General features: G+C 41.7%; 1 protein-coding gene across 5 annotated transcripts in view; it reads left to right on the forward strand.

Moving 5' to 3' along the window:
* The window catches only part of TNIK (TRAF2 and NCK interacting kinase), a 414,101-nt gene that overhangs the window by 311,775 nt on the left and 77,402 nt on the right, over positions 1 to 24,924 (forward strand). For 3 of the 5 annotated variants that reach the window (XM_072618473.1, XM_072618475.1, XM_072618476.1), the window contains exons 13-14: positions 12,032 to 12,142; positions 15,640 to 15,840. In XM_072618473.1, coding sequence (XP_072474574.1) covers positions 12,032 to 12,142; positions 15,640 to 15,840 — 312 coding nt within the window. The remainder of the gene's footprint in view (positions 1 to 12,031; positions 12,143 to 15,639; positions 15,841 to 24,924) is intronic. The other 2 variants (XM_072618474.1, XM_072618477.1) reach the window with 1 other exon arrangement.

The following is a 24,924-nucleotide window of genomic DNA, read 5'->3' on the forward strand; positions in this document are numbered from 1 at the left end:
ATAGGAGTGGGAAAGACTTGGCAAGCAATTAATTGAACGGGGAGAGGAGAAAGGAACGGCAGGAAGAGTCAAGGCCGACTGAGGTTTGGAGTGGGTGGCTTAACCAAGATAAATGAATGAAAGAGCAGGAATCAGCAAAAATTCTAAGCCATTGTCGCTGAGGAAGGGAAAAGTACATTTTTTTCTTTGATTGTAGCACATAGATCTTTTGTCCTAGTTTCAGATTCAGGTAAGAATTCTTGACACCCCCCACACTGCCACCCACACCATTTTATGATGATGTTGGCAGAGTTCCCCTCTTATATTGGAAAATATTTTAATAATTTGTCTATTTTCTTACTTGCTGAGATCTTACAGTCAGGGAATCAGATCAGTCAATCAATAAATGTTTATAGGAATATATGTTATATGTTTATAATTAAATTATATATGTTATATATTAACACATATATAACATTAATATTTATATCACACCATAATATATCATATTATATAATCAAATATTAATTAATATTGTATATTAATTATATAATTATATCTATAATATGTGTGTGTTTATAGGAACACACAGTGTCAGGCGCAGTGCTAGCTGCTGGGGATACAAAGACAGAAGTGAAATAAGTCCCAGCTCTTGAGCAGTTTACATTCTAATAGAGTAGAAAATCATGTACATTTGTGTTTGTTCTTCAGTCATTTCCCTCATATCTGACTCTGTGATCCCATTTGGGGTTTTCTTGACAGAAATGTTGGAGTGATTTGCCATTTCCTTCTCCAGCTTATTTACAGATGAGGAAACTGAGGCAAACAGGGTGAAGTGACTTGCCCAGGGTCACACAGCTAATAAGTGTCTGAGGCCAGATTTGAACTCCAAAAGATGAGTCTTTCTGACTTCAGGCCCAGTGCTTTGTACTCTACAGCATGACCTAGCCACCCTGTACATATCTGTATGTATATGTATGTATATATATATGTGTGTGTGTGTGTGTGTGTGTGTGTGTGTGTGTATGTGAAGAATACATACAATGCAGATGCAAGACAACCTTGGATGGAAGGACACCAGCAGCTATGGGGGAAAGGGACAAGTTGAATAAAGAGTCCAGTTCTCCCCAGTATCTAAGCTGGAAAGGAGGGAGATGTTTACCATTGGTTCTTCCTCTTTCATGCCCATTTATAGTCTGTGGGCTCCCCCAGGTTCTCAGTGAACCTACACTAGGAATTACTTTCTATTTCCTTATCTGAGCCCTTCCCCACCACCCCCAGAAAAATGTAAGTTTCTTGAGGGCAGTCACTGTCAATAGTTTTTCCTTCGTATCCAAAGTAGCCAAAGAGTACCTTCTTCCGGTTTTTTTTTATTCTGAATCCAGACATATAATTTCTTCAGGATAGGGAGCTCCACCTAGAAACAACTTCTGTAGATAGAAATTGGCCCTTCATCTATAATTTTGAGTTTGCTGTAGCTGCCTGTACCACTGAAAGGTTAAGTCAAAAGGTTGATATTTGCTTAGAGTCATGTGGCTCATATATGTTAGAGCAGTATTTCAACTTCTGACTGCAAGGTTCACCCTCTTGCTACCACACCACCCTGCCTTGGACTTTACTCATGCTTAATACTGGTTTTTTACATCAACTTGAACCAAACAAGAAAGTGAACTTTGTTGCGGGGCTGAAGTATTATTTAGAGCTCTGTACTGCTGGCACATAGCCTGTAGGTTGCCAAAGCACAGTGCTCAACACTTAACACAGAGGATATAACAGGCACTTAACCCTTTCCTGAGGAAATCTAAACCCTGAGAAGTCTAGGGCTTTGCCCCAGATCACATCCTAGCATATGGTGGAGCCTAGCATCTGAACCAGGCACTCCCACTCCAGCAGCAGCGCCCGGATGGCTTTTACTTACTGCCACTCTAAATGGACTCTTTTGCTTCTGTTGGTTTGTTTCCACTTGTCATCAACTCCTACATGAGTCCCATGAGACGGCCCCATTTTAGAGGAGAAGGATTCCAACCTCAGAGTGTTGAGCATTGAGGCCAGGCTCTCAGGAGCTCACTGGCAGCCAAAACGGAGCTCAGACATCAGTCTTGTCTATTACTTGAGTTCTTAACCAGGATCCCCAGAACAGGGAGATAAGAACTTGTAAGAGACTGCAGCCAGTTGTCATTCCACTGCAGGAAGGAAAGCTTGATAAATTAGTTGGAATTAGCAAATTGTCCTGCACTGACAATGGAAGCCATTGAAGGAACAATAGCTTAGCATGTAAGCTACTAGCCGAAACTTGGATTTACTGTGACTAACTGATGCCCACAAGAACTATTGAATAATAAGTAATCAGAAGAAGAAATTATTCAGCATTTCACTGAAGTTATAAAAATTTAGCCTCAGCCATATGCCTAGAAAGACACAATCAGGTGACTAGAATTATAGACCAGAAACTCATTATTCTTTATACCCTTTGTTATTATGGTTGAGTCAATTTTCAGTCATGTCCAACTCTTTGTGACCTTATTTGGACTTTTTCTTGGCAGAAGTACTATATTGGTTTGTCATTTCCTTCTCCAGCTCATTTTACAGATGAGGAAACTGAGGCAAATATTTTGAAGTGACTTGCCCAGGATCACACAGCCAATAGTGTCTAAGGTTAAATCTAACTCTGGTCTTCCTGACTCCAGGTCCTGCACCACCTCACTGTCCTCTTTATGTCGTAACAGTTGTAAAATCCCTGTACTACTGAATAAAAGCCTACCATGTCCTTGAGAGCTGAGAACACAAACCAGAACACACAAAACCATTGTCCACAACCACCCAAACATATAATAACAATAGAAACATCAATAGTTAACATCTTTATGATTCTTACTACGTACCAGACACTGTACTAATCATTGAACAATTATTATCTCATCTGATCCTCACCACAACTCTGGGAGGTAGGTGCTATTATTATCCCCTTTTTACAGATGAGAAAACTGAGGCAATCAGAAGTTAAGTGACTTATCCACAGTCACAACGCTAGTTAGTGTCCAAGGCTGGATTTGAACTCAGGCCTTCCTGACTCTAGGCCCTACACTCTGATTACTACAAAAGTCTAAGAATATTTTTTAAAGAAGATGCTGTCTCTAATACTCACTCTTCAAACCATGTGGAGTGAAATGCTTTCAAAATATTCCCATTTCATAGATGCGGAAATTGAGACTTTAGAAACTTCAAGTGACTTGCACAATTAAATGACAAATAAGTATCTGAGCCAGGATTTGAACCTAGGCTTTTCTGATTTATCATGGTGTAGTGGAAAGGCTCTGGTGTCAGAGAAACTGGGTTCAGATCCCATTTCTGACATGGGGCTTCACTTTCCTTAACTGTAACATGATGGGGTTGGACTAGATATCTCTGAAGTCCTTTCCAGCCCCAGGTTTAGAATCTATAGTCTGTGATCATAAGTCCTACAGTCTAGAAAGGAAGCAAGGTAAAATCAACAGAGAACCAGCCTTGGAGTCTGGGACCCTTGGTACATATTGGTAGTATAACTGCACATGACCACTAACCTCTTCTTCCCTAGTTATCTCTCTAAGACAATAAGATGGGTCAGAAGATAAAGCATCAGGCCTGGAAGACTCCTTTTCATGAGTTCAAATCTAGCCTCAGATACTTACTAGCTTTGTGACCCTGGGCAAGTCACTTACCCCTGTTTGCCTCAGTTTCCTCACCTGTAAAATGAATTAGAGAAGGAAGCAAATCAGTCTAGTATCTTTGTCAAGAAAACCCCAAGTGGGGTCACAAAGAGTTCGATAGAAACGACTGAACAACATCAGTAATGATGAAAGGAGTTTCCACACCAAGAGATTCTCATCACAATGAAATCACAGGTTTAGATAAAAATTAATGGCTAGCAGTGCCTTCAAAACATTGCCACCATTCAGACATCCTCTCTCTTTATTGAATTATATGCTGCACTATCTCACTTTCCTCGATGCCTGGCTTTCTTAATTTCGAGTCTCATTTTCTTTTCATTGCTAGGCTTGGGATTTTTCCACCTCCTTTCAAGCACTGTTTTCTTCCTTCCTTCCTTTCTCCCTCCCTTCCTCCCTTCCTTGCTTCCTTCCTTCCTTTTTCTCTGAGACATTCCATTTTTCCCACCTTGACATCTCATAGAGCTGCCTGTCATTGCTTTAACCATCTTACCCCCACCCATCTCTCCTATACATCCCAGTTTTCCTTCTTCCCAGATGGACCTGGCTTAGCTGAGTGGACTGAAGGCCTTTGAAGTCTTCCTTTTCAAACTGGGCTTCAGAGGACTTTACCAGGGAATGGCTTTGCCTTGGGAAGGCTCGCCTTCTTAGCATGTGAAGTCTATCATACTCCCTGCTGGATAATTTAAAAATCCCCTCAATGGCTGCATGCAGCCTTGCCCAATCCCTGTGTCTAAACTTCCCATCAGGAATCAGAGAGCTCCTCAGGTCTGACAGCCCCTTGACAGCGTGTGGATGAATTCAACTGCCAGAGCTGGCCCTTTGCACCCAAAAGAATCACAAGCGAGTGGCTGAGAGGAGGAGGAGGTGGGTGCGGGAAGGAAGGTTTGCCATTGGCAGCCCGCTGTTGCTACGCTGAGTCATCTCTTTTCAGGGACGGGGCTTTCAGTGTCTCAGTCATTCCAGGAGGGATGAAAATGTCACGTGCAAACCCAAAAAGCAGGAGCTAAGGCAGAAGTAAGGGGGAAGGGGCAAAGGGATGAGGAGACTAACAGGCAGAAACTGAGATATATGGACAGAATGACAAATGGACAGACAGACAAATAGGTAGACAAACAGATGGACAAATGGACAGATGCACAGGTAGACAAAGAGACGCATAAGTAGACAGATAGATGAATGGACAGACAGACGCACAGGTAGAGAACCAAACAGATGGATAGACAGACACATAGGTAGACAGACAGATAAAAGGACAGACCGATAGATGTATGGACAGACAGACAGGTAGGAAGACAGACAGATGGACAGACATGTTGATGGTCTGACAGATAGGCAGACAGACAGACAAATGGAGGCAGATGGAGGCAGATAAACACAGAGATAACCAGAAAGACACAAATACAAAGACACCTACACAGAAACGCAGACACAGACAATCCAAGAAATAGGCGTGTATACACACACACACACACACACACACACACACACACACACACACACACACATACACACACACACAGAGGCAGAGGCAGACAGTGTGGCTCTGAGACATCATCGCCAGAGTCATGTTGTTCTGCCCACGTTCTCTTGCGACCACTGGAGAACTGACCAGAGCTGAAAGAAAGCACCGGGCACAGAGAGCAGTCCCCACACAGCCATGGCTCAAGCCTGGCATGGATTCAGCAGTGCTGGGGAAAATGGCCTTTAATTCACATCATCATTAACGGCAGTCAGTCGAAATAGGTCCTGGCGCGTCAGCAGCAGGAGAGTGGGAGGGCAGAACTGCTCTCTTCCTGTCTGGGTACAGAGGCACAGTTCAGCCCTATCATTAGCATTCCCCAGGAGGAGCAGAGCATTTTATTATATCTTGAGCGGGCGCTGTGTTATTTAAATCACCTGCTCTCTGCACCAAGTGAAGCTGGCCAGGAACTCATTGTCCAGGGCTGTGCCTCCCAGGAGTGCTTAGGTGGTGGTGCGGTGGAAAGCACACACTCTCTGTGCCCTTCTTGTGTATAATGAGAGGCAGCATGCTGCGCTAGCTACAAGGTCAGCCCTGCTCTCAGAAATAGTGGAATCCAAGTCCTGCCTCTGGCATATGCTGGCTTATGTGACCCAGAACCAGTTGTTTGACCTCTCAGTGCCCCAGCCAGGTCTCTAAGACTATTAATTACAGATGGGTTGCTGCTCTGCAGGACTGGAAGGACTTTCCACATTGAGGAAATCACCAGATTGGGGGAGAGGGGGCATTCCCATCACTCCCCCTCCCAAAAAATTCATAAAGCTGCCTCGCCTCTCTCCCGTTAAGTGTTTCCTGTTCAGATTTACCCATTATTCTACAAGTTTATTTCTGTATAATGAAGAAAAGCCAGCAGACTTCTGTGCTCCTGCTAGTGTCATCTTGGCCGAATCACTTCAGTTGTGGTTTTGGTTTTCTCATGTGTACCCTTTCTGTTTTTAAAGGGTCTATATTAGTAGGATAGGGATTTATTGTCTCTTCTTTTATGAAGGATATCAGGCTTCTGGTGTGTAGTTCTGTTCCTTAGGCCATACTGTTCTAGGTTTCAATAGATGCTAAATTTTTGCTACTCACCCTAATTTGCACAATTTCTACCATGTTCTTACATAATCCATGTTAATCAATAAGTCTGGACTCTCTAAAGGGAGAACATTCAAATGCATATCTAATGAAATATAGATGAAAGAAGATAATATATATACACTTAAAATACTTCAGAAATTTTAGAGTGCTGTATAAGTGTTCATTTTTATTATATTATCACCATCATCTTCATTGTTATTATACCAAAGTATACTTGGGAAGCCAACTCATTGGAACCCAGTAATAAACTATATTGTAACTGAGGCATAACCGTCATAAAAAATTTTGCCAGGACTCATCCAGGCATACCATTGACCTAGAAACATTTAAGAACAGTGTTTTTATCAACAATTATAATACATGAAGGTGCACAAAGTGCATAGCATGTGTTAACTCACAACAACCCAGGGAGGCAAGTACTATTATTATCCCCACTTTTACAGATGAAAAAACCAAAAACATAGTTTTTTTCCTAATTTTATCTCAGCAGTGGGACTGAAGTTCCTGGGCTTTTTTCTTGCTCTGAGTGCAGAGAAACATCCCAGTTAAAAGCTTTTAAAAACCACTAGGAGAAAAAGCAAACTGGATATCATTGTCCAGCAATATTGGCAGTACCCCAATGGACCAAGCAAGTGTGAAAGAGAGAGCCAGGAGACCCAGAAGCCCAGGAGAGCAATTAAGCAGCTTACTCAGAGTCACATAGATATTACATGTCTGAGGTTAGATTTGAACTCAGACCTTCCTGACTTCATATCCCACACTTAATCCACTGTGCAACTTCACTGCCTCATTGATAGCTGTTCCCATGTGGAGACCTGGCAGAAGAACCACAGCCCTCATGGGAGCCAGAATGAAGAACAGGGCATTCTAATAGTACTGTCTACAGCAGGAATTGTCCTTGAGCGCTTTCAGTGAATCCTGCAGAAGATGAGTTGACAGCATTTTGTCCAATTACAAAAGAGGACTTTTTATCCACCTGCATAATAGTTTGTAGCACAATAACCAAAAGAATTGTAGCAAGATAGAGACTGTCCTGGATCATCTGTGGCAGCACTCCTTTCTGCAATTTCTGGTGGCAGTGATTTAGTCTGGTTCTGCAGTCAGAAATCCCTCTTGTTTCTGAAAGCAAATTCCTGCGACAGTCACTTGGGCAACACTTTGGAGTTGACATTGTTGGCTGAATTGAGAGGGAATGTGAAGGTCCTCATTATTATGATGAAGACTTTGACGTTGTTATCATCATGACTGATAAGGTTTCCATCACCCGGGCACACAACTTTGTCCGTTTTGAATGGCCCTGGAGCACACTTTGGAAATTTCTGGCCTAATAGATAAGTTAAATCCTCTAAAACAAGGGATCTTAAACTGGGGTCCATGAACATGGATGAGGAAAAAAAGATGTATCTTTATTTTCCTCCACCTGAAATTTTAAATTCCTTCAGTTATTTTAAAACTTATTCTGAGAAAGGATGCATTGACATCAGCAGAATGCCTAAAGGGCCAGGACACAGAAAAAGGTTCAGACTCTTAGCTCTAATTATTCCTCTGTCCTGTCCTGTGTTTAGAACAAAGGTCCTACTTAAGTAGAAACATTCTTTTCTTCATGTAAAGTTTTAACAGAGTGGCAAGGTGATGCAGTGGATAGTGTGCTTGGCCTGGAGTCAAGAAGACCTGAGTTCAAATACGGCCTCAGACACTTACTAGCTGTGTGACCTTGGGCAAGTCGATTCACCCTGTTTATTTCAGTTTCATCATCTGTAAATGAGCTGGAGAAGGAAATGACAAACCTACTCCAGTGTCTCTCCCAAGAAAAGTCCAAATGGGGTCACAAAGAGTCAGACACAACTGCAAGGAATGGACAAGTCAAAACCATCTTCCACCCTAAAAATAAAACAAAAACAAGTTGTCTTTTACACTAACAAGGAATAGGACTGGGTCCAGATTGCTAATCCACCCCCAGCCCCTGGAATCACTCTGGGAGGGACAGAATTAGAAATCATTGTACTTGCATGTTTTCCCCATTTTGCACTCAGAGTTCTTCCCCTGTCTACTCTATTTTTCTATGACTTCAGTCTAACTCCTTCTTCTGGCTTCCTTCTTATCCATGTCTTATTCTGCTTTTCCAACTCAACTCTTTCCTCCTGCCTTTGGCTTATACTTTCTCCTAAATTTCGCAATCAATATTAATTGAAAGAAAAAAGAGACCCTAACAAAATGAGTTCCTCATTACCACCTTTTGCCCAAAGATTCTTGCTCTTAGTCTCTCTCATTGGGATTTGAGAATTTAGATTCTCCCCTTTTAATCCACCAAACACATACATGCACAACTCGAAGGAAGAAGATTTGCCTTTGCTTGACTAATTCGAGTCTGCTACCTCAGGCAGTGTCCCTCCCCCAGGGGCAAAGATCAATCTTGCTTTGGAAAGGCATCTGCAGCAAGACTGAGCACGTGTTAATTTGCCAGGGAGCCTTCATCATGCTGGGGATGTGATTTATTTCTCCATCTCCTTACGGGAATTGGAGTCCTGAAATATTCTTCCATGTTTTAGAGGTGTCTGACCCCAAGTGAGCTCATTAGAAAGGATTACTCACTTTGTAGTATCTGTATCAAAACTCACAAATCATTGAGTGAGCCCATATTTTCAGGATCTGTGATCAACATGGTATCCACAAGGTGTGGTAGAGGTAGAGGGGGGCTGAATGCTAAATAATCATGTGACTATTGATTTTTTCAAATTCTACATCTAAAAATCAGCCACATTTTTAAATTACTTTGATTCCCTTACCACCATACTCAGCACCCAAGAAACAGACAAAAGAGTAAACCATCTAAGGTGTTAATTGTATGGAAATTACAACATTCAAAACAATGCACTGTTCAATTTTTAAAAATATTAAGCATGAACTTTATGATTATAAAATGAATAGCTTGCATCAGTATAGTACTTTAATGTTTGCAAATTTTTTTAATGTATGTTAGCTCTTTTGATCCTAACAAGCACCCTGTGAGGTAGGTGCTATATTTATCATCCCCATTTTTGTTGTTGTTCAATCGTTTTTAGTTCTGCCTGACTCTCTGTGACCCCACTTGGGATCTTCTTGGCAGAGACAATGGAGTGGTTTACCATTTCCTTCTCCAGCTCATTTTACAGGGGAGGAAACTGAGGCAAACAGGGTGAATCAACTTGCCATGGGTCACACAGCCAGTAAGTGTCTGAGGGCAGATTTGAACTCAGGAAGATGACTCTTCCATGTGCAAGGCACTGGAAATGCAAAAATAAAATGACTTGCTTCCTATCCTCATAGACTCTCATTCTGCCATGGTGTGGGGGAAAGGGAAGGAACACGACACTAAGCAGATAAACATAATACAAATTAGAGAGTACTGACGGACAAAGAAAGAGGAGACAAAACACTGGTGATGTTTGAGGAGAGAAAAAACCCTTTCACTTGGAGCATCAGACATGGTTCAGTGAAGGCTTCATGCAGATGATTCCTGACCCCAGCCTTGAAGGTAGGATAGAGGTGAAAAGAAGAGGGGAGGAAGTGTGTTCAGGGGAGATAGCCTGAGAAACAATAGTATATCAAGGGTTACCCCATTTTCCTAGCATATAGATTCCTAGATGGAGGAGCAATAGGAAATAAATCTAAAGAAAGAATTATGAGCTGTAGTGTGGAGAGCCTCCAAAACCAGGCTAAGGAAACAGAATTTTTTCCTAGAGGTTGTCGGGAGTCACAGAAAGGTTTCTGAGCACGAGTATGACATGGGCCGAGCTGGATCTTGGGAAGGTCAACTTGGCAGCTGTTATATTGTAGCTGTGTTAGATATGTTATTCTCCCCACTGACATGGAACGTCTTCCATTCAATCACAGTCATTGGTTTTTCTCTGCCTCCCATAACAATCCAAAGATTTTTGTGAGTGTAGAATATCTTTTCATTTACTCTTTACTGGAGAAACAATAACCTTTCTTCCATTTTTGTTGACTGAGAAGTAAACAAGAAAAAAAACTCCTTCGAATTTCACCAACTTTATTAGAAGATTTGCAGGACTCCAGCTGCAGTAGTGAGCGATCACACCAGCAGGAGCATTAAGATATCTTAACAGACCATTTAATCTCTGCCTTTTGTCTTTTGTGTTTCGGTGGTTGTTACCACAAATGGCTGAGAAACTAGTAACAATGTGCCCCTGGTTCTGTGTGATTTGTTCCTCTGGCGCTTGGTGTGAAAGAACCATCATCTGACCTGGGTGTTGTGATCCTGACCGAGCATTGACAATCATGTGAAATGAGGCATCCAAGAGAATTATAAAGCAGAATGCCGGACTCACCTGTCTGCATGCTCTGTGCTCTATGAACTTCTAACCAGAAACCAAAATCAATTTCCAGCTGTGACTCAGGGTCCTGGCTTCACAGGCCTGCCATGACAGAATCAAGTCAAGAACCATTTGTATTAAATCTCTTCTGCATGTGAGTTACTGTGCTGGGTATGTGGCAGCTTGGGCTTCCTTTGGCCCAGCTCTCATCTAGTCGTGTTATTCTCATTCCCTTCCTCAAATCTCTTGTCATTTCATTCCCTCCTCCCCAATGCTGCCAGAGAAATTATCCTGAAGTACATATCTGAATGTATCATTCTTTTCCTCAAATAAATCCAATGCCTATCTATGACTTCTAGAATCAAATAAAAACTCCTTCCTCTTTAGCTTATAAAGCCCTTCATGGCTTTGCCCCAACCTATCTCTCTAGACTCATCGGACATCACTCCCCACTCAGGCTTTGTGACCCAGTCAAACTGGCCTTGTCTTGTTATTCACATGTGACGAGTCTTCCAACTCTGTCAGTTTCCATTGACCATTTTCCATGTCTGGAGTTCACTCCCTCTTCACCTCTGCCTCTTAGAATCAAGACTCTACCCAATTATCACCTTCTAGAGGAGTCCTCTCCTTTCTCCCCACCTTAGCAACTGGTGCCTTCCCTTCTTAATGCTTACAGTTAATGGTATCACTTGAATTTATTCTCTTTGTATTTATTCCTTGTATACTTCCAGAAGTTCATCTATGTAACTTTGGGAAGTCATAGCACATCTCTGGGTCTCAGTTTCTTCATTTGTAGATGGTCTCCAAGTACCCTTCCAGCTAGGTCCTATAAAATCTGATTCTTTGCCTCTTTGACCCTCATCCACTAACAACGTTATATTTATTCTATGAACATTTATATTATGAACTCACATTTCCCATTAGGTTACAACTCTTTGCAAATAGGGATTGCTTTTTTCTCGTCTTTGTCTCTCCATCACGGTGCCTGGTTGACTGAGCAGTTGCTCCTCATTCTTTTCCTTTAGGGCCAGAGTACCAGGCCAAGTTCTGGGAGTCCACAAGACTGTAAATCACATTCAGTCCAAGTCAGAAACATTTACTAACTTTCTACTGTGTGTCTGACACTAGGGGTACACAGAGAGAAGCAAAACAGTTTGTACTCTTGAGAAGCTTCTGTTGTACTGAGAGACAACACATATAAAAGGAGATAAATAGAAATCCATAGAAATTAATTTCAGGGTGAACAAAGCCAAATGCTAAATGCTGCCTTGCAGAAGAGGTGGTACCTGGGCTGAGCTTTGAAAGAAGCAAAGGAGATAGATTCTCCTTGAGATTACTCGGTCAGTAAGAGAACTACCCCCTAATGTGGATTTTGTCCTTCCTCTCCACAATGAGTACCAACTTCATTTGATGTGTGTTTATCCCCCCTGTAGCAGCAAAGGAGAGAGAAGGAACTGAGGAAACAGCAAGAGAGAGAGCAGCGGAGACACTATGAGGAACAGATCCGCCGTGAGGAAGAAAGGAGGCGGGCAGAGCATGAGCAGGTAAGCCATTGCCAGAAGATCCCTAAAGTGGGATCTTTGGATGTCCGTGGGTCACTTGGTTGTGATTTCCGTTGGGATTACTACATTGGAAAAAAAGTGGTTTTGTTTTTCCCCCTTTGTGGCCGTTGTAATTATCACAGGCTCAAGAAGTTTAATGTACAACCTGCTATGTCTCCCCCTCAGTGTACATCACTCAATAACCAGTGATAAGATTGTGAAACAGTTTGATCTTCTAGTCTCCCCAGTCCCTTTGTTAATGCTTTGTGAGTGGGATCGTTTGGCTCTGAAGACCACATGAGTTCTCCCCTTTCATGGGACGCTATTCTACTTACCCAAGCTTCTTTCCCCATCACACTTAACTAATTCATTGACCTTCTCTCCCCATCCCTATTTAAAATTCATCTCCGCTGTGTAGGATGCAGCCTACAAGGATAGTTAGATAGAACACTGGGTGGGTGATAGCACGCAACAAGGTTCATCCCCATCAGCTCTCTGTAGCCCAGAAACTCCACTGCATGGTTTATTCTAGGAAGTTCATAAAAACTAAATGTAGCTGGGTTTAGTTTATTTAACACAGGTCATTTGTTATATATATATATATAAAAAAAAACCATCTCAACTGACCATTTTTGAACAAAAGTTTCCTGCTTTTGACCTAAATGTCTTTGCTTGGGAAATGTCTTTTCTTGCTGGCTGGAGAGGTCTTTGGGTGTTTTCCTTTTTCCTTCTGGACTTCACTCACCACCTTCGGTTGCTTTGTGAAATTACTAGTTCTTTCTCTCTCCTCTCTTTCTTTCTCTCTCTCTCGGTCTCTGTTCCTCTGCATTCCCTGCTGGCCACCTCAACAGGAGTACATCAGGAGGCAGTTAGAGGAGGAACAAAGGCAGTTAGAGATCCTGCAGCAGCAGCTACTGCAGGAGCAAGCCCTCCTTCTGGTAATGGGATCCCCAAACACCAGCTCCCCCTCTTTCGGTCCTTCCTTGGGGTGTGCGTCTGCATGGGGATGCTTGTGTTCTCCTTCACACATGCATGCATTCCAAGAGGGAAATCTAATGGGCAAGACACAGGAGAGGAAGTCCTCCAAGCTCCACTGTTTCAGTGATTTCATAGAAATGGAAAATGTCAGTGGAGGATCTGCGTTCAAATCCTGCCTTTGTATTTAATGCATGTGTGATCCTGGGCAAGTCATTTCCCAAATTCCTAATTTTACATATGTGTGTGTGCATGTATGTATGTATGTATGTGTATGTGTTTGGGTCTATGTCTATATCTGTATCTAGGAATTTCCTAATCAATTTTATGAGATGATCAGGAGGTGAGTCTTTATTGGGAGAGTCTCTCTCATCCATGAACTTGCTTCTCACAATATACCCTTAGATATATTAAGAGTGAAAGTCTTTCTAAAAAGTACATTTGATAAAGGTGAATGGTGACTTATGGATCATGGGGACTCTCTTCACCAGTGCAGATTCATAACACCAGAAGCAATACAAGCCTGTTACCTTCGACACATAGAGGTCAAGAGACTTGCCCAAGGTTATACCTCTTGCTTCCCAGGAGGAATTTGAATATAGGTCTTCTTGGTGTTGCTCCCCAAAACTCTGCCCATTGTCTCACCACTTTCTCTTTTTGAACCAATTTAAAAATTTATGAAAACTCATATCGAGTACCATTTTTGTGTTCTTTATTAAATCCTATTAGTCTTTAAAGTTTTGTGAAAATTCAGCTGCGTTATAAGTTCAGAGTGTTCAGGACCATGGCTTTCATTGCTTTGGGACTCTCAAAGCCATTTGTGAGCATTCTGGAACAAATTCAAAGTAAAACATCCCACTTCGATGCAAACCCACTCAGATTTACAAGATCCAAAGGCCATATTTCATTTGTAGACTATTAGTTTTGCTTTTATGCTAGGAACATTTTGTGTTCCTGGCTCACACTGCTCTCATTTGAAATACTTTTAAAAACATTTTATTGTGACAACAATATGCCCTGAATAGTCTCCAATTTGATTTTGTTTACTTTCTTCTTAAAATCAAAATTCCACTCAGTGACATTCTTCTTTTCCCTTTTGACTCTACAAATGTGCTTGTTAATGTTGTTAGCCTATATATACATATATATATGTACATATATATATACATATACACACACATGCACACATACTTATGCACATATACACACATATATGCAGATCCCTTCATTTTTTTTTCTTAATGTGGCCCTATAGAACCTTGGGCAAGTAACTTTAACTTTCCCTCTTGGGACCTCAGTTTCCTCATCTGTAAAACAATAGATTAGAACTAGAAGCTTTCTGATATTCTCTCCAGCTCAAAACCTGTTTTCCTATGCTTTATTCAACATGGGAACTCCCAGAGTGGAAATATCCATATGACATTTCCTATCGTCTTGATAAACATTTCACAATGGGAACTCCAAACATGAAAGCATCCGTATGATACAGACGATTGTACCGATGGCCTTTCATAAGTCATAGTGAGTTGCCTGTAACACTGAGAATTAAGTGACCTTGACCTTGGACAAATAGTTACTATGTGTCAGAGATGGAACTTGACCCCATTTCTTCTGACTCCAAAGACTAACCTTCTTTATCAACCATAACACGCTGCCTCTCAACTTTTTTTCTTGAGGTTTATATTTAATTGTAGATCTTTAATTGGACTAAATGACAAAATTGGGAAATGGAGGTGAACCATCCCAGGTACTCTGCAGTGACAGGACCATGTCACTGCATTGCTACCATTTTGTCAGCTTAAGTTGGATTTGGAGTTAAAGAATCTTAACTTGAGTCCTTGCTCTGACTTCATATGTGACCTCTGAAGGGCTCTGTTTCTTCATCTGTAATTCAAAAAGATCAGCCTAGATGAGTTCTAATGTCCTTTCCAACCCCACCTGTGTGACCTTGGTCAAGTTTCTAAATTTCTCTGGGATTGTTTCCTCTTATAAAATCAGAGGTTGGACTAAAAGATCCTCTGCTACTTTAATCTGACACCCCCTATTTGATCTTAGGGCAAGTTACTCAATTTCTTTGGACCCCAAATTCCTCAAAATGGTAGGATTGATCTAGATGACCTCTAAGGAGCTTTCTAATTCTAAATCTATAACACTAGCTATGTGACACCAAGCACCTTCTCTGGGCCTCAGTTTCCTCATCTGTAAAATGTGTAGGTTGGATGATATGACCTCTAAGATCCCTTCTACCTCCAAATCTAAGAGTTAAACTGGTTCCAAACCAGGAATGAGCCTTTGGTAAGTGACAGGAAGGATAACACCAGGAGGGAGGGGTGCTGGGTTTGGCTTTTTTTTTACTCATCTTTCTGACAAACTGTCCCCATACTCACCCTCTATTTGGTTGTTGCTTGTGTCCATGACCTATCTCCTTCCTTTGTCAATTTACAAGAACTACTGTGATCTCCAGCGTCCACTGACTTGCCTGACATTCTCTCCATTGTCACTCCTCTTCCCTTCATTCTGGGCAGGAGTATAAACGCAAACAGCTGGAAGAACAAAGACAGGCGGAGCGACTGCAGAGGCAGCTACAACAGGAAAGGGACTATCTGGTGTCCCTTCAACAGCAGCAGCAGCAACAGCGCCAAGAGCAGAGACCAGGAGAAAAGAAACCACTGTACCATTACAAAGAAGGAATGAATCCCAGTGAGAAGCCAGCCTGGGCCAAGGAGGTAAGAAAGGAAGGTGGTGAGTTTGGTCTACCCTGTACAGGTGGAGAACAGAGTTGGGTGCCACAAAATTGTGAGTCAGTTCCTTAAAAGAATCCCATCAAAGGCAGAGAGAAGTTAACTCAACATCCCTTTTTGTTCATGGTCATCTTTTAATGACAATGTGTTAAATATATTCCTTTCTATTATGGAATTCCAAGTTAACATTTTGTTTGTAGGTTGGGAAATTTACAAAGCCTATCAACAGGACACCATGTTTTATCTTTCCTAGGATTCTAGATATTGGCACCTACCACTCATGCATGAGATATATTATCCATAATTGGTCTAAAGCTAGCAAGGAATTGATTTATTCCTGAATATTCCTCACTGGCAAACTTCTGTCCCCAAACTGATAGACTGTAGTATTAATAAATATAATCCCTGGTGGTTGGATTTGTAAATTAAATAATTTTGGGTTTTTTTAATGCTAAATAATTTTATTTTTTTAAATGTCCAGGAGCAAGGGGGAAAAATAATGACAAATATGCATAACATAGACTCCCTTAATGTCCCTACTGTCCATTTTTTTATTGACATGCATTAGGAGAAAATCACATGAAATAGTTTCCTCTCCCCTATTGTTGCATATGGTCTGTGTTCTCCTGTGTCCGTATGATCCCATCTCTTCATAACTAATGCTTCTTTTTTTTGTTTGTGTTTGTGCTTTAATGGTTCAATTTTGTGATCTACTCCCAGGTACAGAAATGGCCCCTTAATAACTCGCCCATTCTTCCAGCTAAGTGGACCCACTGTTCTGTCAGCCAACAGCTGGCATGCCATGTGACCAGCAGAGATATGCCAGTATCACCCACTACGGAACCTTCATCTACCTCTGCCAAGCTGATAGACTTGGTTAAGCCTGAATCACAGTCTAGGCCTAAGGCAGGTGCTCAGAAAGCTAACAGGTTATCTTCAACTGCCGTGATATCAATGGGTCCTATAGTCATGAAGAATTCCAGATCAAGACACCTGATAGAGCAGCCAGCACAGAAGAAAGCCATAACCACTGGTAAGATTAAGCTTGGCCTGCAGGAGCAAGAGCTGAAGACTGGAGAGGCCACAAGGACTACAGTGGTAACATATCCCAAAAGATCTCACTCACAAGAGCATGGCTTAGTTAAGGATGTAGGCACTGAGCTCATCAGTGCTCCTTCTACAAGTATTTCCAAAATAACGGGCCCTGGTTCGGCCAACAGGAGAATTTGGAAGGACTTTCAAGAACCCACTGGAATCTGGGGGGAAAAGTCTGCAAACTCATACATATTTACAGGTGCCTTTTCTCCTCTTAGGAATGTAAGATCCCTAGGTGACATCTCCTTGGGGCCTGAGCACTTTAGTCTAAGTGTTTCTAGCCCCAAGTATGATTTCAGAATGAAGAAGAAAGCTCTCCTTGAAAACCACCTCGTTCCTTTGAGAAGCAGTCCAGAAATTCCCCTCTCTGCAACACAGCTTCTCCACACACATACTCAAAGGAAGATAGGGGAAAAGCTGGAGCAGTTTCTTCTTCCTTCCTTAGGTCTCTACCAAGTACGATCTCACCTGAATTTATCCACATTGGCCCCTTTATTTTCAGGTTTCCATTTGCCCTCCTCACAGAACTTCTTGGCCTATGCTCACCGTGCTGATCTAGCTCCTCTTTCTGCAGACTTCAGGAGTAACCATGTGACTGATGGGAAATCCTCATGGATCCCAATGATGCCATTTTCTAGCCCTTCTCGCTGTCCATCCCTACTTCCTTTGCAAGCTCCTCACAGTAAGAAAGCTGTCACTGTTGGGCCCACGAATGGCAAGAGAATCATGTCATTGAGCACTCCTGATGTGAGGTTTGCCAGGCATCATGACTGCAAGCCCCCACTGGTGGGTGCCATATCCCAGGGATTTTGTCAGTCCTTAGGAATTTCTGCTCTTTCTGGACAGGTGTGGCCTTCTTGCCTCTGGTCATCTGATGCAAATCACTCCTTTGGGGATATGTTTCACATGCCTCTAGTACTATAACTAACCATAATTCTGTTCAGAGAGTTTTTCCAAAGTCTTAAAATGGACATGTACTTGTCTAAAGTCAGATTGAAACATGAGGATGAAATAGAAACCATGCTGAATTGGACATAACAGTGAATTGATAATTTCTATGGCTTAATTCAGCATTTGTTTTTTAGAATCTGTTCCTTTTCCAAGCTGAGAAAAGGAAAAAATTATATATACATATATAACTCTTAGTTTGGACCTGCTTGAAAATCTAAATTTCTCAACAAACTGCATATATAGACTTTCTTTTCAAATCCTGTTGTCACAAGCCTCATCTCCTAAACTGGAAAAGATGAGTATTTAGAATAGTTACTATATGCTGTATGTTTTAAGGCTTCTACTGTGAACAGAATTTTCCAGCTAATTGTGTGGTCAGGTTGGTGCCCCTACAGCTGGCATGGCCATCTGATGAAATGATTTGGATCTCTCTGTGGATATAGGAATGAAAATGGAAAGTTGCCTTTCCCAAATAAACTTGTGCCAGAATGCAAATTTGTGAATATGCTGTGAAGGCATGAGTGAGTGAAGCATGTACAGCACTGTACAATGGAAGGAACATCAGATTTCAAATCCCAGGACCTGAGTTCCCACTTACTCCTTGTATGATCTTAGACTTTGCTTTTTTAAGTCTCAGTTTCCTCATCTGTAAAATGAAGGAATTAGATTAGGTGGCCTTTTAGACCTCTTCTATTTAAATCTATATGCCTATATTCCTGCATGAAGTCAACAGTAATGGCTCAATCACTTTTGCCTCTCATAATAGAGGGCCAATTTGGCTCCATATTTGCAGAGTCAATCCACTTTTCCTCCCACTCTTCCTCTACTTCTGACAGTCATATTTGCTTTCCAGTTTTGTCTTATAGCCTTCTTTCTAATACAATTTTATTCCCTTTAATTGCTTCCTTTAGCCAATTCATCCCTTTCCCTATTAGCCAAGCACCATCATGGTGCCCTTAGGTCTTTTCATTTTGCAAAATTAGAAATGATAGTGCCACTTGTTTGCTTCCCCCAACTATGAGTCAGGAAGGGTCATTGGGATTTGGGTAAAAAGAAGAAAAAAAACCTAAAAATTCTCAACTTTTCACAAATGTTGATGAATTTCTCAGTATATGCTACTTCCTTGTCATAGGATCATAGGTCTAGAGCTGGAAGGGACCAAAGTAGCCTTCTGGTCCACGCCCCAACAGTTTCAAAAGTGTGTTCCTAAATTAAAAGTTACTTCCCATAGAAACAATTTTAGTCATAGGGGTTAGGTTCCCGGGGTTTCCCTCAAAACCTCTCGAAATGGGCATCTAAAGGACAACCTATGCACATTATAGAAATAAAATTACAAAGGAATAGTATATAAGGTATCCTCAAAGACATACATGAGGGAAAAAATGGCAAGCTGTTAATTGGGCACACCAGATAATACAGTGGGAAAAGTGCTGGCTTTGGGGGTAGGGACCTGGGTACAAATTTTGACTCTCTTACTTCAGCCTGTGTGAGCAAGAGGACATAGCTTCTCACTTCTCTATATTCTTTGCTTTGCCTCCGAACTTCCCAATATGTAGCTGCCTAGATTGAATTATCTCCTTCCTACCCATATGGCCTTGAGCAAACATTTTTATTTTTATCGGCCTCAGTTTCCTCATGAAAAGTCAGGTGATGAGACCAGATAGTCTGGTCTTTTACAACTCTGGATCTATGACCTGTGAGCCTTCTTGAAGAGAACAAGAAATAACCATTGGGCAGTCCATGGCATCCATTGTATCCTCATAACAGAGGATAACCACCTCAGTGGTACATCAAAGTGGCAAAAATATACATTTTAAAGTCAGTATGTCATTCTTTTGAGTCTTTCTAAGAATTTTTCATTTGTTTTGCCACAAGAAACAGTAAGAGCCAGGGAATTTTTTTTTAAAAGCTCTACTTCCCCCCCCCCCCCCACTACCTACAATCCTCCTCTTTCTCTTCTCTCCTTTCTCTTCTCTTCTTTTCTCTCTTCCTCACCTACTCCTTCTTCTTCTTCCCTTCTCCTCCTTCTTCTCCTTCTCCTTCTTCCTCTTCTCTCTCTCCTTCTTCTTCTTCTTCTCCTTATTCTCCTCCCTTTTCTTCTCCTTCTTCTTCTTTCTCTTCTCTCTCTCTCTGTCTCTCTGTCTGTCTGTCTGTCAGTCTCTCTCCCTGTCTCTCTCTGTCTCTCTCTCTCTCAATGGACTTGCTGAAGGAGGTGGCACTTAACTTGAGCCTTGAAGGGACTTCAGGATGGAGGAGTTGGGATTCCAAGAGCAGAGGTGAAAAGGAAGAGCATTCCAAGGATGGGGGAGTGTCTGTACAAAGGAACAAGAGATGGAAGACGGAATGTCATGTATGGCAACAGTAGGCTAGTTGGAATAGAACATGGAGTGCATGAGTAAGGCTATGGAAGATAGGTCTAGAGCCAGGATCCTCAAAGACTATGTAATCCAACTCTGTTAGTTTACACATAAGAGAACTGAGATCCCTGGAGTTGCAGTTGCCTTGCCCCAGGTCTCACAGATAGTAAAGAAGCTTCAGAAGTGAAATCTAAATTCAGATCCTCTAATTGCAGCTCATGTTCTTCCCAGCTTCCTACACTTCCTACACAGTAGCCATAATGGTTTAGTTTCTTTTCTTCTCTCATGTGCATCCACTATCATGCCTGCTCTGGACTGGAATGGAGAGAGAGGCAGGAACTGGGTATCCCAGGTGTTAATGGTGTCTGTAACTACAAGAGAAAAAAAGAAGAGAAATCCCCAATTTAATCAGTCAATCAACAACATTTTTCAAGCACATACTAAGTGCCAAGCCTTTGGGGGAAGATTGAAGGGAAAGGACATTCCTTGGCTGTGACTGTGATTCCTAAATGGTCATTGATTTCTAAGGAATTTTGTAAGCTGAGGCTTACCTGTATGCCATTTTCTTGACCAAGTTTACTTAATGAAATTTCTGGCCCAGGAATCATATTGACTTTCCTGGTCCGATATGATAAGAAACAAAGAGAAATACATTTCTACATAAAAGGTAGTTAAATGAAAATGTCTGGTCCTTTTTTAATTCTGTGGTCTCTGGTCACACCAACCAGCTGAAGGTACCACTATTTCTGGACCATGATGGAAGTTATAGGATCATAGGTCTCAAAGTGGAAGGAACCCCAAAGACCCTCTCATTCAACTCCTTCCTTTTAGAGATAAGGAAGCTGAGATCCAGTGACATCAAGGGACTTACCTAAAGTTGCATGAAATTCTTGTTCAGTTATTTCAGACTCATTGTGACCCCATTTGGAATTTTCTTGGCAGAAATATCAAAGTGGTTTACCATTTACTTCTCCAGCTTATTTTATAGATGAGGCAAATAGGGTTAAGTGACTTACTCAGGGTCAAACAGCTAGTAGGTGTCTGAGGCCAAATTTGAATTCACAAAGAGGAGTCTTTCTGACTCCAGGCCTAATGCTCTATCCCCTATGGCATCACTTAGCTGTTCTATCTACTGCACCACCGACCTGCCACAAACTTCCGAGATAGGATTTGAACCCAGGTCCTCTAATTCAAGAGCTAGTGCTCTTTCCACTGTGGCACACTTTCATATTTGTTGAGTTCAGATGCTGGTGTTGCCCATTGAAAGGGAACCACAGCTGGAGGGGTAATTCTGCTTTCTCCACTGTCACCTTAAACAGTGATTTGAGGCTCTCTTCTGGTCCTTCCAAGCCCATTCCACGTCCTAATCTTGGCAGCACATCCTCCTTTTCTAGGGAGCAGCAGAATGTTTGGCATGCCTAGTGTTGAGTGAGATTATATTCTATGTGTTTTTTACACTCCATCATGTTCTTTCTTTGTGATTTGTGCCCGTCATCTGGCACATCTATTTGGTTTGGCAAGCAGTCACCAGATCTGCTCCAACATGTCTCTATATTTCCCCCCAGCCCTTTGGAGTTTAAAGTTAAACCCCTATAGTTCCTTTTCCAGTCTTCAGTATATCCATTGCTGTCTGTACCTTCCCACCTACCTCCTTACCCTTTATCTCATTATAAGCTCACCTTCAGAGATGGAAGGGGCCATGGTGGTCATCTAGTTCAACCCTTTCCTTTGTATCTCTTCAGTCTATTTCTAGAGGCAGTTAGGTGGTACAGTGGCTGGACAGCTGGGCTGTATAGCCCTGGGTAAGTCATTGAACCTCTGTCTGTTTCAGTTTCCTCCACTAATATGTGGATAATAACAACACCTGCCTCCCCAGGTTATTGTGAGGATCAGATAAGATATGTGTAAAGCACTTAGCATAATGCCCAACATGTAGTAGGTATTCAGTAAATGCTTGTTTTCTTTTCCTCTCCTCTCTTCTATCTCAGTCCCATTTCTTTCTCCTCTTGGGTTAGAAAAGTCTCTCTTGGGGTTTTATATGGAATTTGGAGTGCCATTGATGTGGCACAAGTTTCACACCCATTCACAAAGATTAGCAAAGTACAGAGGGGGAAGAGGGGCACTGGCTTTGGAGTCCAAGATCTGACACCCCAGTTCTGCCCTTTAATCTCTGGTGAGCTTGGGAAAGTCACTCATCTGCAGCATGGGAACATTGCACCTAGCAATGACCTGGAAGGTCCTCGATGACTCTCTCTGTGTTCAAAGGGAAGAGACCCATAGTGGTCATTCTTTTAGGCTTGGGGTCTTAACTGTTTTTGTATAATAGACTTCTCAGGCAGTCAGTCCATGGAACCCTTCTTAGAATGATGTTTATAAATACATAAAATAAAATGCTTAAGATTTCAAAGGAAATAAATTCTTTTGAAATATAGTTTTCAAAGTAATTTTAAAACAAATTTCATGGACCCCAGGCTAAGAGCCTCTGATAGTCCAACTTCCTCTTTTTGTACTTGAGGAAACTGATGCCCATGGAAACTGAGTGACTGGTCTATGAGGATAGAGGTATCAGCCATGATTCAAATCCAAGCCTCTGACTCCAGGCTCAGCAGACTTTCTACTGAACCACCCAGGGCTACTTAGCCCTCAGTTTACCAGTGGTTGGGCCAAGCTGTCTATTCTCCTACATCCTTTGCTTGAACTTTGAGCTTCTCAATAAGCAGGTACCTAGCTTTAAGCTGTATGCTTCATCCCTGGTCCATACTTAGAGTACCGTTGGTTTGGACTAGGCATCGGGAAATCTTTCAGTTCAAACCCTGGTTCTCAAGTGAACTCACATTTGTATTGTCCCAAATTGATAAAGAGTCTATTGTTTTTGAAGTCCTTTTTAGGGAAATAGAGTGTAAAGCCTTCCTCTGTAATCATCTACTGAGTTGGTTTTGCCAAAAGACAGGATGTGACTCACGCCATTATGTGGTAAGTGAGCCCTGGGTCAGAGCATCTTGAGAAAGCTCAGAGCTATTCTCAGCCTCTTATTTCTTCCTCCAATATTACCTTCAGGCCCCAGAGCTGAACAGCTGTTTTCAAAGAAGTGTGTTAGAAGAAGAAAGAATTAAGCAACAATTTGACTTAAACTTGAGTTGGATTCTGGCAGTTTTTGCATCAGCATTGGAGTTACTGCTCCTATCCCACCATGTTCCATGCCTTTGTCTTATCATGGGCATAGACCTCACCCCTTCAGAGCTGATCAGAAGATCCTCAGAAGGGTTTTGTTTAGATTTCATGTTAGAAATCATGTGTTGCAAAGAAAAGTTGACTTTCAAATGGAAATAAATCAATTCTTCTTCATCTCTTTTTCATTCTTCTGAAGGAGCTTTCTCCCCTTCACAGATGCTGTCCTGTATAATGGACAGAACATGGTAGACTGGCCCTTGGTCAGATTCCTTCTAACACTAGCTGAAAGAGTTCTTTTTTATTTTTGTTGTTTTTCCTTATCCTTTGGCAGCAAGTAGTTGGTGCTGAGGCTTGGATCATAGGCAGACTTATTTCGAACTCCTTGGAGGCAGATAGAAATAAGCCTGGATGATTTCCCAGTTTCTATTCTACATCTCCTCATTTTGAAGAAAACTTTTTACCTTCTGTCTTTCCATATCCATCTTTCTTTTCTCCTCCGATATGAATGGAGTGATCTTTGGTGATCTGAGAGGATGGGCCTCTGCCCAGTGATGATATCCACAGGTTAGCCAGAGGACCTGATTGTCTCATTAATCTACCTGGGAGATTTTGTTATTAGAAAAGGCACCACAGTGGCTCTTGATTTTTTTGCTCTAGGCCTGAATAAAATTGCATTAGTTGGGGAACACTTGAGGTGATATTATTTTCCCTCAATTCATCATGATCACATTTTCAATGATACTTCTGCAACATTTCCTGGCTACTGTGTACCATCTCTGTCCAGCAGTCAAATTGAATGCTTGTTGCTACTTCAGGTTGTTGACTGGGAAAAAATGCCCAGCATGCTCATAGGTGTAGAGCTAGAAAGAAATTTAGAGACCATATAGCTCAACCCCTTTATTTTATAGATGAGGAAACTGAAGTGACTTTTTCGAAGTCACACAGAAGTAGTAGGTGGCCAAGATGAAATCTGAACCCAGGTCCTCTAAACATTAAATCTAGTACTCTTTCCACCATACCATCCTGCCTCTCCCATAAAATGTCCAGTCAAGAAATCTTCAGAATTTGGAGTCTAGGGACTGAACGTTGTGATGCACAATGCCCAGGTGGAAGAGGTGATGGAAACTTTATATGAATTTCATGATGGTACAAATACCAGGAAGTTCAGGCTGCTAAATTATCTGGTGGAAGACAAAAGAAGATTTCGTTCACGTATCTGAATCTTTTTAAATTCCAAACCGGAACTCTATTTTTTAACAGCTGTAATTAACTTTCCACCCAAGTCAACATCAGTACCACATCCTCCTTCTTTGCTTCATTCCTTTCTAACAAAAGCTTTAGTATGTTGTGGTTCTGTCAGAGGAAAGGACAGTTCCCTTGCTGGGGTAACATTGAGGAGATTTGCAAGTGGTATTTTCTGTAACTCTTTCTGCTTTTCATAAAATGTACTCTTCTGGGGCAAGCTTTTCTTCCACTGGCTTTTCTATCTCTTGGA

Source organism: Notamacropus eugenii, chromosome 6 (genome assembly GCF_028372415.1).
Source record: "Notamacropus eugenii isolate mMacEug1 chromosome 6, mMacEug1.pri_v2, whole genome shotgun sequence".
In the NCBI taxonomy this organism is placed as follows: domain Eukaryota; kingdom Metazoa; phylum Chordata; class Mammalia; order Diprotodontia; family Macropodidae; genus Notamacropus; species Notamacropus eugenii.